At 41.8% G+C, this 13472-nt stretch overlaps 1 protein-coding gene across 1 annotated transcript in view; it reads right to left on the bottom strand.

Moving 5' to 3' along the window:
* The window catches only part of quoa (quattro a), a 149712-nt gene extending 146786 nt beyond the window's left edge, over positions 1-2926 (bottom strand). The window contains 1 exon segment of the mRNA XM_073822759.1: positions 2776-2926. Within this exon segment, the coding sequence (XP_073678860.1) occupies positions 2776-2926 (151 nt within the window).
* Between the last annotated feature and the right edge of the window lie 10546 nt (positions 2927-13472).

Below are 13472 nucleotides of genomic sequence, written 5' to 3'. Positions count from 1 at the left end.
CTCCTTGTGAAGGGTGTCAGTGATTGTCTACTGGACAACTGTCAGATCAGCAGTCTTCCCCATGATTGTGTAGCCTAGTGAACCAAACTGAGAGACTATTTTGAAGGCTCAGGAAACCTTTGCAGGGGTTTTGAGTTGATTCGCTGATTGGCAGGTCAGCATATTCTAATTTGTTAAGATCGTGGATTGGTGGGTTTTTGTTAAATGTGAGCCAAATCATCACAATTAAAAGAACCAAAGACTTAAACTAGTATAGTCTGTGTGCATTGCATTTATTTAATAAAGTTTCACAATTTGAGTTGAATTACTGAAATAAATGAACTTTTCCACAACATTCTAATTTATTGAGATGCACCTATATATAAGTTATAGGGCTTCATCTGACAGGTTAGGAATGCCTGATCTGATCAAACACTCTTTAGTCTTTTGGTTGTCAAATTGCATTTTCTGGTCCACTTCCCTTTGGCTTTTGCAGCACTACGCCATTTAAATATCTGAGATGAACACTGAACATCCAAATCGCGAGCGGTGAAAGTTGCAAATGAAAGGTGCATCATAAGAGAGATTGCAGTTGTGACATTTCCGTATGGCGAGATCCCTAGAGATTCTCACCTCACGTACGGAGGTTCAGACCAGCGTTTGAGGACAATGCGGCAAGCTATTAGCATTGAGAGAGAGAAAGAGAGAGAAATAGAGAGAGGCGGCGAGACGCACATACAGATGAGGAGGATGCAGAGAGAGTTTGTGTGACCCAGGTGCATATAGATGAAGACCAAACACTCATGCACAGAGGTAGAGACAAACACGACCAGTCGAAAAAAACAACCATGCACTCTCTTTGATGTTCAGCATTGAATGGTGAATCATTGTTAGTCCTTTACACAAAAAGCTGCTGGAGAATAATAGATGCTGTCCAGGCCAGAAGGGACATTTATTAATCTCTTATTCATTCAGTAAAGACACACACACTCACAAAAACTGGCCCAAAAACTCCTGAACTCTGTGCGAACTGACACTAAACGTCTCTGCGGATAAGCTATACAGACCTCACCTGTAGTTTCTGTTGCGCTGGCAGCTGTGTGTCTCACGTCTTTCGTTCCACACAGAACCGCTGTCAGCGTCTGACAGGATCGGCCGCTACAGATTTTGCTCTTATATACTAACAGCGTGATTTGTCAGCTGATGTGTGCTTTACTCTTACAGATAGAGTTTAAAAAGGTCACAGGGTCGGGCTACACTCTGAGTTTTGCTTTCAGTTAAAGTAGTAGTAGTTCACATTCAGAACAAGAATTTACAGATAATGTAGCCTACTCACCACCTTGTCATCCAAGATGTTCATGTCTTTCTTTCTTCAGTCGTAAAGAAATTTCGTAAAGACTTCTTGCCCCCGAGTTTGAACTTCCAAAATGCTGTTTAAATAGCTTCCAAGGGCTCTAAATGATCCCAGCCGAGGAAGAAGGGTCTTATCTAGCGAAACAATCGGTCATTTTCTAAAAACACTTTTTAATCTCAAATGCTCGTCTTGCTGAGCTAGACAAGACGAGCATTTAAGATTAAAAAGTGTATAATTTGTAAATTTGTTTTAGAAAATAACCCATCATTTTGCTAGATAAGACCCTTCTTTCCTCGGCTGGGATCGTTTAGAGCCCTTTGAAGCTGTTTTTTGGAAGTTCAAACTCGGGGGCACTATAGAAGTCCATTATATGGAGAGAAATCCTGAAATGTTTTCCTCAAAAAACATAATTTCCTTACGACTGAAGAAAGAAAGACATGAACATCTTGGATGACAAGGGGGTGAGTACATTATCTGTAAATTTTTGTTCTGAAAGTGAACTACTCCTTTAAGCAGGTCAACTGTTTTCAGCACTGATAATAGATCAGCATATTAGAATTATTTCTGAAGGATCATGTAACACTGATGCTGAAAATTCAGCTTTGGTCACAGGAGTACATTTGAATTTCAATATTAAAATAGAAAAAAAAAATTTTTTTTACATTGTAATATGTGACCCTGGACCACAAAACCAGTCATAAGGTTAAATTGGACAAAACTGAGATATATGCATCATATGAAAGCTCAATAAATAAGCTTTCTATTGATATATGGTTTGTTAGGATAGGACATTTGGCCGAGATACATCTATTTGAAAATCTGCAATCTGAGGGTGCAAAAAAATCTAAATACTGAGAAAATCACCTTTAAAGTTGTCCAAATTATGTTCTTAACAATGCATATTACTAATCAAAAATTACATTTTGATATATTTATAGTAGGAATTTTACAAAAAATCTTCATGGAACATGATCTTTACTTAATTGCCTAATGATTTTTGGCATAAAAGAAAAATCAATAATTTTGACCCACACTATGTATTTTTGGCTATTGCTACAAATACACCCCAGCGACTTAAGACTTTTTTTTTTTGGTCCAGGGTCACATATTTCAAACAAGCATAGCCTTGATAAGCAATGAGAAACTTTTGAATGGCAATGTATACAAGCTATTTATTAGTTAATGCCATAAAGCTGGCTAATTTGGTAACACTTGTGCCATTAGTTAATTGCATTACCTAACATTACTTATAAAAAACTGGCATTTTTTCCCTACTCATCTGCCATCTTTGATTTATTTTTTCCTCATAAGGCGTTTTTCGAGCAACCTCGATGCTGTGCACAGCATGTGCTGTATTTACTCAGCTCCCTAGGTTTTGTAACAGAGCTACTGTGTGAAATTTGTGTAAAGCGATTCCAGCGGCTCTGGTCTCGTGGCAGTACAGTATGTGAAGTTTCCACTGCAGAAAGCAGGAGCTCTACGGTGAAGGTCAAACTCAGCGTTCATCTCGATCTGATCTCGCTCCTGTAATCCCGCTTTCTGGCCTTTCCTGTGAAGATCCATGCCTCCGTTTGCCTCCTCGCTCTCATTCATGCCATTGCTATTTGAAATGCAGAGCTTTGGGCTCCAAATGAGGACTGTGGTCTGACAGCTGTGCCGGTTTAATCAGGTATTCTATTGGAAACGCCGTCGCTGTGACAACTCTGTCAGTGTGGCCGTGCTTGTTAAAGACTCGGAGCGTCTCGCCCTGAGAAACACCCGCAAGGCCAACAGACAGATCCCAAGCCCTGCGCAGATTGAGCCGTGTAGTTATTCACGTACTCTAAGTGTTGTCCTTTTTCGTGTGTGTGTGTGTGTGTGTGTGTGTGTGTGTGTGTGTGTGTGTGTGTGTGTGTGTGTGTGTGTCTGACGAGATCTTTTTCACACACCCACCCTTTTTCTCAACGCTAAAGATAAAACTTGTTTTCACGTCTTCCGGGAGAGAGTAGAAGGACATTTGCTTGTGACGGAAATGTTTTTTTTTCATGAATATCCTTATGAAAAATCAAAACACAAGCAAATGTGCAAAATATTTTAACTGCAGACTTTGGCACATCTAAGCATTTTTCGAGAAACTGTTGAAAGCTCTTCAGAAAGACTCTTCAGTGGATATTTTTTTCAGGAGGAACATCTGAGAAGTTACACTTATAGAAAAAGAAGTATCCATTTGTTCACATCCAGAACAAAAATGTGCAGATAATGTACTCACCCTCTTGTCATCCATTATGTTCTTGACTTTCTTCAGTCATAAAGAAATTATTTTTGTTTTTTAAGGAAAACATTTCAGGATTTTTCTCTGTATAGTGGACTTCTATGGTGCCCCGAGTTTAAACTTCCAAAATGCAGTTTAAATGAGGATTCAAACGATCCCAGCTGAGGAAGAAGGGTCTTATCTAGCAATCGGTTATTTATTTATTTATTTTTTAAATTACAATTTATGTACTTTTTAACCTCAAATGCTCATCTTGTCTTGCTCTGCCTGAACTCAGTTTTTTCCGGTTCAATACAGTTAGGGTATGTCGAAAAACTCCCATCTCATTTTCTCCCTCAACTTCAAAATCGCCCTACATCGCTGTTTTACCTGTTTTGTTAAGGGTGTTTGATCTTCTTTGCATGTTCACTTTGCAAACACTGGGTCAGTACTTCTGTAGCGATGTAGTGTGATTTTGAAATTATTTTTAAAGTTAGAAAATAACATGGGAGTTTTTCGACCATTTGAGTTTGCGAATCCGCTCTAAAGATCCGCTCTGACTCAAATGATTCGCGAATCCGCTCTAAAGGTCCGCTCTAAAGGTCCACTCTGACTCAAATGATTCGCGAACCCGCTCTAAAGGTCCGCTCTAAAGGTCCACTCTGACTCAAATGATTCGCAAACCGCTCTAAAGATCCGCTCTGACTCAAATGATTCGCGAACCCGCTCTAGAGATTCGCTCTGACTCAAATGATTCGCAAACCGCTCTAAAGATCCGCTCTGACTCAAATGATTCGCGAACCCGCTCTAGAGATTCGCTCTGACTCAAATGATTCGCAAACCGTTCTAAAGGTCCGCTCTGACTCATATAATTTGCGTGCCCGCTCTAAAGATCCGCTCTGACTCAAATGATTCGCAAACCGCTCTAAAGGTCCGCTCTGACTCATATAATTTGCGTGCCCGCTCTAAAGATCCGCTCTGACTCAAATGATTCGCAAACCGCTCTAAAGGTCCGCTCTGACTCATATAATTTGCGTGCCCGCTCTAAAGATTCGCTCTGACTCAAATGATTCGCAAACCGCTCTAAAGGTCCGCTCTGACTCATATAATTTGCGTGCCCGCTCTAAAGATCCGCTCTGACTCAAATGATTCACGAACCCGCTCTAAAGGTCCGCTCTAAAGGTCCACTCTGACTCAAATGATTCGCAAACCGCTCTAAAGATCCGCTCTGACTCAAATGATTCGCGAACCCGCTCTAGAGATTCGCTCTGACTCAAATGATTCGCAAACCGCTCTAAAGATCCGCTCTGACTCAAATGATTCGCGAACCCGCTCTAGAGATTCGCTCTGACTCAAATGATTCGCAAACCGTTCTAAAGGTCCGCTCTGACTCATATAATTTGCGTGCCCGCTCTAAAGATCCGCTCTGACTCAAATGATTCGCAAACCGCTCTAAAGGTCCGCTCTGACTCATATAATTTGCGTGCCCGCTCTAAAGATCCGCTCTGACTCAAATGATTCGCAAACCGCTCTAAAGGTCCGCTCTGACTCATATAATTTGCGTGCCCGCTCTAAAGATTCGCTCTGACTCAAATGATTCGCAAACCGCTCTAAAGGTCCGCTCTGACTCATATAATTTGCGTGCCCGCTCTAAAGATCCGCTCTGACTCAAATGATTCACGAACCCGCTCTAAAGATTCGCTCTGACTCAAATGATTCACGAACCCGCTCTAAAGATTCGCTCTGACTCAAATGATTCACGAACCCGCTCTAAAGATTCTCTCTGACTCAAATGATTTGCGAACCCGCTCTAAAGCTAACCAGTTTACTGCTAACTTAACTAGTGAAACACTGCATTATTATGACAAGCTGCACCTCAAAATACATGTTAGAGGGAAACATCGTGCATTATGATCGAGTTTTATAGCTTTAATAGTTTGATCACTGCAATTCAGTTGGTGACCATTCAAATTGATAAGAAATCAATTGAAAGCATTCCATAACATTGACGTGAATGTTAAAATTTACCAGTGTAGATTCTATTAAATATTTAAGAAATTATTGTGTTATTTGATTAGTCTACATAGTGGTAGTCAATGTAAAAAAAAGTTTTTTTTGTGTGGATATTTTAGCTAATGGTTTGCTTTGTACATAGAGTACATTAAGATGGTAAACTTTATCATTCAACTGAACTGTACAAGTGTTTTAAACACTTCTCTGCACATGTATTAAATGCAAGTTCTTTTAAAGTGCACTGTTTTCTAGTGTATTTCCTGATGATAAATTAAAAACAGTTTCAGATGAGTCAGTGGCTTTGGGTTATATCTTTAGAATTTAATGGGAAATGTTGGAGTTCATATTGAGATTTTGTGATCTTGGGAAATCCAAGCACAGTTTGAGGCTTGATTGAGAACTTTTATGATTACTAGAGTCTTTCTCTTCTTTATCTACAGAATAATCTCCATTTAGTCTCACTGATGCATAAGAGACACTACTGAGATAACAAAGAGATCTCATTTGTGATTTCTCCAGTACCATTTGCCTCCTGCAAGAGACGAAGACGTCCACTTCTGCATCGTATGGCGCAAGTTATTATGCCTCTTCCACAGACGTCAAGTGTTATGTATGAATTTCTGGAGAGCAGGGCGCTAAGTAGCCATTAGCTCTTGGATGAACCCGAAGCTGAGATTCAGCGCTTCTTTGGCGACTCTAAATAAACTGAACTTCCCACTGCAATCATCACGGGTGGCTTCAAGACTGACAGGCTGGAAATGGGATTTTGCCGGTGAGCAGATGAATCTCTAAATGGGGAAGGCAGGAGGGGATATTTGGCCATTTACCCCATAAAGATTTCATTTGACAACCCTTCAACCTCCACCCACTGCTGCAGTTTCTGTGTGTGGGTTAGTGAGTAAATCAGGTGTCAATCTGGCTTGTTATAGTCTGGTTTGGTGTCTTGAGTGGGTCTTCCAGGTAGAGAACACCTACACGGCAAACTTTCATGTGTGGGCGAGTGTGAATTAGACAGCTGTAAGGCGCCACGGGCCAGTCACCCAATCCATGACAGCAAAATGAATATCAGTGGAAATGGTGAAAATATATCCCCACGTTTATTCCCAGATGGTGCGATTTTCGTTTAGAGCAAAACACAGCTTGTCGCAAATAATGTGTCTCAGGACGGACAGAATATTGACAGTCTTTTGTCTTTAGTGAATGCGATTCGGTGTGTTTGGTAATGTGTGTTTTGACTGGCGCTGAGATTGGATGCTTTTGATTTGTCATCTGCTCATGAGCCTTATTCACATGAGACTGATTTACGCAGAGAAATTTGGATTTCACAGATGTACTATGTGATTTAATTCTCGCCTGAATCAAATACTTTTATGTTTTTTTCACACATTTTCTGTCAAAGAACAATTACCTGTGTTCTGCTGGGTGAAAAATTTAATGTCTTTGATCGTCAAGGAAATATTAGCAATTTTTATTAATTCTTTCATGAGTCATTATTGGATCTGACTGCAAAAAGTTAGGACCTTTTAATCAAAATTGTATTAAAAATGCACAATAACTTCATGAGGTTATGGACACCAGTTGCTGAATTAAAATACATTATAGTATAGTATATTTTTGTTACTTAAAATAAAATATTCTTGTCTGAAACCATTTTTAAAAACTTAAAACTTTAAAACTTAAATCTTTAACTTGATGTACTAAAATAATTAAAACTAAATCTTAAATATATAAAAAAAAGAGTACAATATGCCATAATGTAATGCATTTCAATTGATTATTATTGCATTTGTGTGTGTGTGTGTGTGTGTGTGTGTGTGTGTGTGTGTGTGTGTGTGTGTGTATATATATACAGTATATATATATATATATATATATATATATATATATATATACAGTATATATATATATATATATATATATATATATATGTGGCTGGGAGCACAACTAGCTACTAATAATGATTAGTGTTTGGACCACCACAATAAAACTTACTTCACTAGCAAGTTTCCAACTAAAGGGAAAGTGACAAACAAGACAAGTTACCACCAAAGCATACTTTATTTCAACAAATTAGGTATTAAAACATTGAGCTCAACACCAATATAAAACACGCGCCCCTTAAAACACACGATTACAATGATATCTCAAGTAGACAAGTTACCTTACGTATGGGGTCAAAGTTGGTGACTAGAATGGAATACTCAAAATACATTCGTTCTGGACATTAATAAATAGGCCAGCCTTATACCAAATTCACACAAATAATAATCTTACAATAAATCAACAACAACACAGGAAAGTACAATTACACAAAAACACAATCAATAAACAAATAAATAAATCACAATATACACATCAATTAACAACAACGATAATAATACACAATACACATAACATTCGTTAACTCCTAGGCAACACTGTCTTGACGTTGCACTGAATAAAGCACAATCACGGAAAAACAAAACCTCAAAAAAGAAAAATCACAATAAACCAACCCACTCAGCAAACGTTCACCTCACCACCACAACACACACACACACACACAATTAAACCAAACAAAAACCACCCAGTAAGGTCAAAATAGAAATAGTGTCGAATTTCCTAAATGAGCAATACCAATGCGGGCAAAACAGATATTACATGCCCAATATAAATCACAAAATTAACGAACATAAGTATCATGTACACACTCAGACACACAAAACAAAAAAAATAAATTACACACTCACAAATCAAACATATGCGACGCACACACGTGCATTCGAGCACACCAACTAACACAGTAAGTGCTTCAATAGTTCGAAGGTGCGATACAACGCACAGCTTGAAGTGCGTCAAGGCAAGAGGGATGTGCGTCAAGGCAAAGAGGGATAATCATCAATGAATGAGGAGTACAAAGATTAGAAATCGAGAATACAGCAGCGCAAGCAGTAAACTGCGTCCCAACTGGAACCACTGAAATTTAAGCCACAGCAAAGCAGCAACTGGCAGGCTCTGCAACACAACAAACAATACTGTTTCCCTACTTTCCTTCTCCTCTTCCCTCTCCCAATGTTTTGTGACAAACATAATGAAGGATATAATTACCTTTCCGGCGCGCTACACTCACGCACCCATTAACATGGCTTGGACGCACAAGATTATTCTAAAATTACAAAACGATAAATCGTCATTAAACCAAGCACCATGAATTCACCCATTCCATGTTAATAATCTTCCCCATTTCAACTAAGGGTTTTAACCCGTCTTCGCTTACCGGAGGAGTGAAGATATCAGCGTCACACCAACAGATCAGAGCAACACCATGCTAATGAGGAACTAAACCCTCACCTGCTCCTATATAGATGCGTAATGTAATTGTCACGCACTATACGTGATTTACTTAAAGGGGCCACCCTACTACAATCTACCCCCAAATTTTCAATCATTGTCCCAATGATTCACTACAACCAAGGACGGAAATGGTTTACAGTCCCCTGTTCCGCGGACAAGTTCTCAGCCGGTATCGACACACCGGCCCGTACACTACTAATCAAAGATCTGGGCAAGTGATAACGGTTAGAATGTTTCCCTGCAGTCACCCTATCCGATCTCCGTAAGCCTTCCATCCCCCCAACAGAGGGCTCTCTATCAGTCAAGGTTGCGGCGGATGCCAAAGGTAAAGTACAGTCCGATGTTACATCTGGGACCGTTGCCAAAGGAGGATTACTTATGGGCATATGCCCCAAAGGCTCCATAACAACCACCACAGAATCCCCTGTACACTCATGTTCCTCTGAATCCATTATCTGTAACCCCAAATCAATATTATTAGCTCGTTGCACTGTTGCAGGAGCCAATTTCAACAAAGACCTATGTACATGTTTAACCTGCAGGGGCTCTTCCAATGGAGAAACACTATACACCTGACCACCATCCCGAGGGGCCCTCACTACCTTGTACAACTTGGTGGACCATTGGTTCTGAATCTTATTCCGACCCCGAACTCCACTCTCACGCAAATGTACTAATTGGTCTTCAATTAAGGGTTGATCCCTTACAGTCTGATCATACAATGTTTTTCTATGTGCTGCTGCGGCCTCCAGCCGGGCTTTTACCCTTCCATAGGTGACTCTTAACCCCTCCTGATGTCTAGCCACCCAATCTTCCACACTACCCATGACTGGATTTTCCACCCCAGCAAGCAGAAAGTCTACAGGCAACCGTGGGGTCTGTCCAAACATTAGAAAATGTGGTGACTCACCAGTAGTATGATGGCACGTTGTATTATAGGTAAAAACTACCTGTGCCAAATGCAAAGTCCAAGAACGTTTCTGTTCGGGCGGAAGGGAACGGAGTAGATCATGCAAGGTTCGATTGAAGCGCTCACACTGCCCATTCCCCTGCGGGTGGTATGGGGCAGTGTGAGACTTCTGAATTCCATAAAGATGACACAATTGAGCGATCACTGCACTCTCAAAATTCCGACCCTGATCGGAATGAATTCTAGCTGGCACACCCAACTTATAGAACCACTCCTGGACTAAGACACTGGCCACAGTAGTCGCTCTCTGGTCTCTTGTTGGCACCGCCAAGGTATATTTGGAAAACACATCAGTCATAATTAGAACATGCTCCCGTCCATCACTAGAGGGTTCCAGAGAAGTAAAATCAACTGCCAATATCTGGTTGGGTTTAGATGCCAACAAATGGCCCATAGGAGCACGTGCCACTGGACGACTAGACTTTGAAATAGAACACTGCCAACAATTTTGACAGTGTTCCTGAACATAGGCACTCATACCCGGCCAATAACACCTCCTACGGATTAACTCGTAGGTTCGTTCCCTGCCTTGATGACCATGGCCATCATGTAACTGCCTAAATACCTCATCACACAAAACCTCTGGTAGTACTAACTGATCTACCTCCTCTCCTCCATCAGGAAGTTTGAGACGACGATACAACAATCCCTCTTTAAGAACCAATCTTCCCCATTGTCGCAAGAGCTCCAGCCCGGATTTAGACATTAGCTGTCGCTCTACCTTCGAAGGGTATCTCTTCATAGAAAAGAACGCCAGAAATGGCCCCAATGTTGGATCCTTTAACTGCATCTGCTGTAGCTCATCTCTAGAATGAAATGGGAAGACAGCGATAGCATGTTGTTCTGCACCTACCAACTCACTCTCTACCCTTTGACCAACGTCGACGCTGCGGAGCATCTTAGGCAATGGTGTACCGAGGGACTGTGTCAAATTACCAGAGGAATACTGCCTCGACAAGGAGTCTGCGTTCCCATTCACACGGCCAGGACGATACTTAATCTCGTAATCAAAAATTTCCAACTGTGACACCCAGCGCTGCTCAGTTGCACCCAATTTAGCAGAACTCAGATAACTCAATGGATTATTATCTGTATAAACTGTACAATGATGACCCAGGAGGTAATCCTTGAACTTTTCTGCCATTGCCCATTTAAGGGCAAGCAGCTCCAACTTCATGGAGCTATAATTCTCCATATTCTTCTCTGTAGGCCTAAGGCCTCGACTAGCATAGGCCACTGGCCGTAACTTCCCACTGTGTTCCTGGCTAAGCACTGCCCCTAGGCCTAAGTGGCTAGCATCAACATCAAGTACAAAGGACTTAGAGAAATCGGCATATGCCAAAACGGGAGCAGTAATCAACTTCTTCTTAAGACACTGGAACCCTTGCTCACACTCTGGAGTCCAGCAGCTTTCAATAGATCTACCCAAACCCCTTCTCTTCTTGGTGCCGACCAACTCTGTTACCAGGTGGTGCAGAGGGGCAGCCAACTTTGCAAACCCCTCTACGAACCGCCGGTAGTAACTTGCGAAACCCAAAAAGGATCTCAACTCTGCAACATTGCTAGGTCGCCTCCACTCTGCCACTGTACTAATTTTACCCGGATCAGTTGATACGCCCTCCCTTGAAACAACATGCCCCAAATACTGTACCTCCTGGCGGAAGAAACAACATTTCTCCAGTTTTGCCTTTAGGCCCTCCTGCTGTAGACGGCCAAACACCAACTCCAATCGTTCAAGATGTTGAGCTACTGTGGACGAAAAAACGATAATATCATCCAAGTACAGCAACAACGTTTGAAAACGCTGATCCCCAAACATACGCTCCATCAAACGCTGAAACGTGCTTGGGGCATTGCACAGCCCAAAGGGCATCCGATTAAATTCGAATAGCCCAAAAGGTGTGCAAAAAGCTGTCTTGCTCTTGTCTTGTTCGGCCACAGGAACTTGATTATAACCACTTACCAGGTCAACTGTCGAGAACCACTGAGCCCCAGAAAGGGCATCCAGTGTCTCCTCTATACGAGGCAAGGGAAAAGCATCTTTTCTAGTCTTCTGATTTAATTGCCTATAATCAACACATAGTCGTATCTTACCATCCTTCTTCTTAACAACAACAATAGGGGAAGCAAAGGGACTACTGCTTTCCCGAATCACCTGACTTGCAAGCAACTGTTGTACGTGTTCTTTAACAGCAACATAATCAGAAGGAGGGATGCGACGATACCTCTGCCGTACAGGGGCAGAGTCTATTAGTGGGATCTCATGTGTAATCAGGTTAGTACACCCCAAATCGCAATCGTTAGCAGAAAACACGGATCTATATCTATTCAGCAGGCATCTCACTTGACCCTGTTCTTCTGTAGAGAGGTGTGCCAAGTTCAGTTTTTGGATCACCTCTCTAATCTCATCGACCCCTCCAATTTGGGAGGAAACTGTGGCCTGCGGATTATCGGCAAAGCCTGGGCAAGAGACAAGAATTTCCCCTGGCCAACTAACAGGCTGGACCTGGCATAATGTTCCTACCACTGACCGTGGTTGTAAAAAGACATCATGCTCACTTATGTTTACCATAGGTACTCTAGCAATACTACCTTGCACAGGAACCAGGGATATTGAAATCAATACACCCGATGGAAGTGGATTCCCATTTTCCAAAGGCTCGAAAAGAGCCATAGACATGGACCCGCACTGTGCAGCACAAGTAACTGAAACAAACTGCAAAGAATTAGCCGGAATACGAACCACTCGCCTACCCCTAACTCGAACCGGCCCGCCAGTAAATTCTGACTGTCGAGAACCATCAGCCTGGCAGTACTGCATTGCCAACTGCCAAGCTGGGGCTTCCCTGACTACTGGGAGATCAAACAATTGTGAGCCATGTTGATGAAACAGCTCCTGAAAACATTCACCAATCACATTCATCCCCAATAGACCTGGCAACCCTGATGTTAAAGGGGCCTGAAGGGGATCCTTTACGATCAAAACCCCCTTATTACGAATAACTCTATCCAATACAACAAAATCCAGCTCAATATATCCTACAAAGGGAATGGCGGAACCATTAGCAGCCCGAAGCTGCAACCATCCACAGTCATTCAACCTTTCCTTGCCCCAGGGTTCAAAATGTGCCAAAAAGAAACTCTCTGTGATGGTAGTTACCATGGAGCCCGTATCCAATAAACATGGGACATTCACCCCACCCATATTAACTATAACCGAGGGGCAATTACCCAAAAGAGTAGAAAGTCCTTCTCTGAGGGGGGCAGGAACTGTTGAGCCAGGCCCTAACCCTTCTGAACTGTGGCTCCTCAGTTCAGAGGGTGATAGTTTTCCGCCTGCTCATTACGAGGCAGTACATTACGATGTAGTGAGGAATGAGCCTGCTGATCTCTAAACTGGGTATGTGCTAACATACAATTCCTTGCAATATGCCCAGGCTGGTTACAGCACCTACAAATGATCGGTCCTGGCCGCCTAGCGTAGCTTCCTACATGCTGGGACTGAAGCTGCTGTAAACTTTGTGTAAGTTGATTAAGCTGTTCTTGCTGAGCTCTCATCATTTTTTTCAATTCCGCCAACTCTGAAGCATTAT

The sequence above is a fragment of the Garra rufa genome, chromosome 18, assembly GCF_049309525.1.
Source record: "Garra rufa chromosome 18, GarRuf1.0, whole genome shotgun sequence".
In the NCBI taxonomy this organism is placed as follows: domain Eukaryota; kingdom Metazoa; phylum Chordata; class Actinopteri; order Cypriniformes; family Cyprinidae; genus Garra; species Garra rufa.
This window is presented reverse-complemented; position numbering and strand designations above follow the sequence as displayed.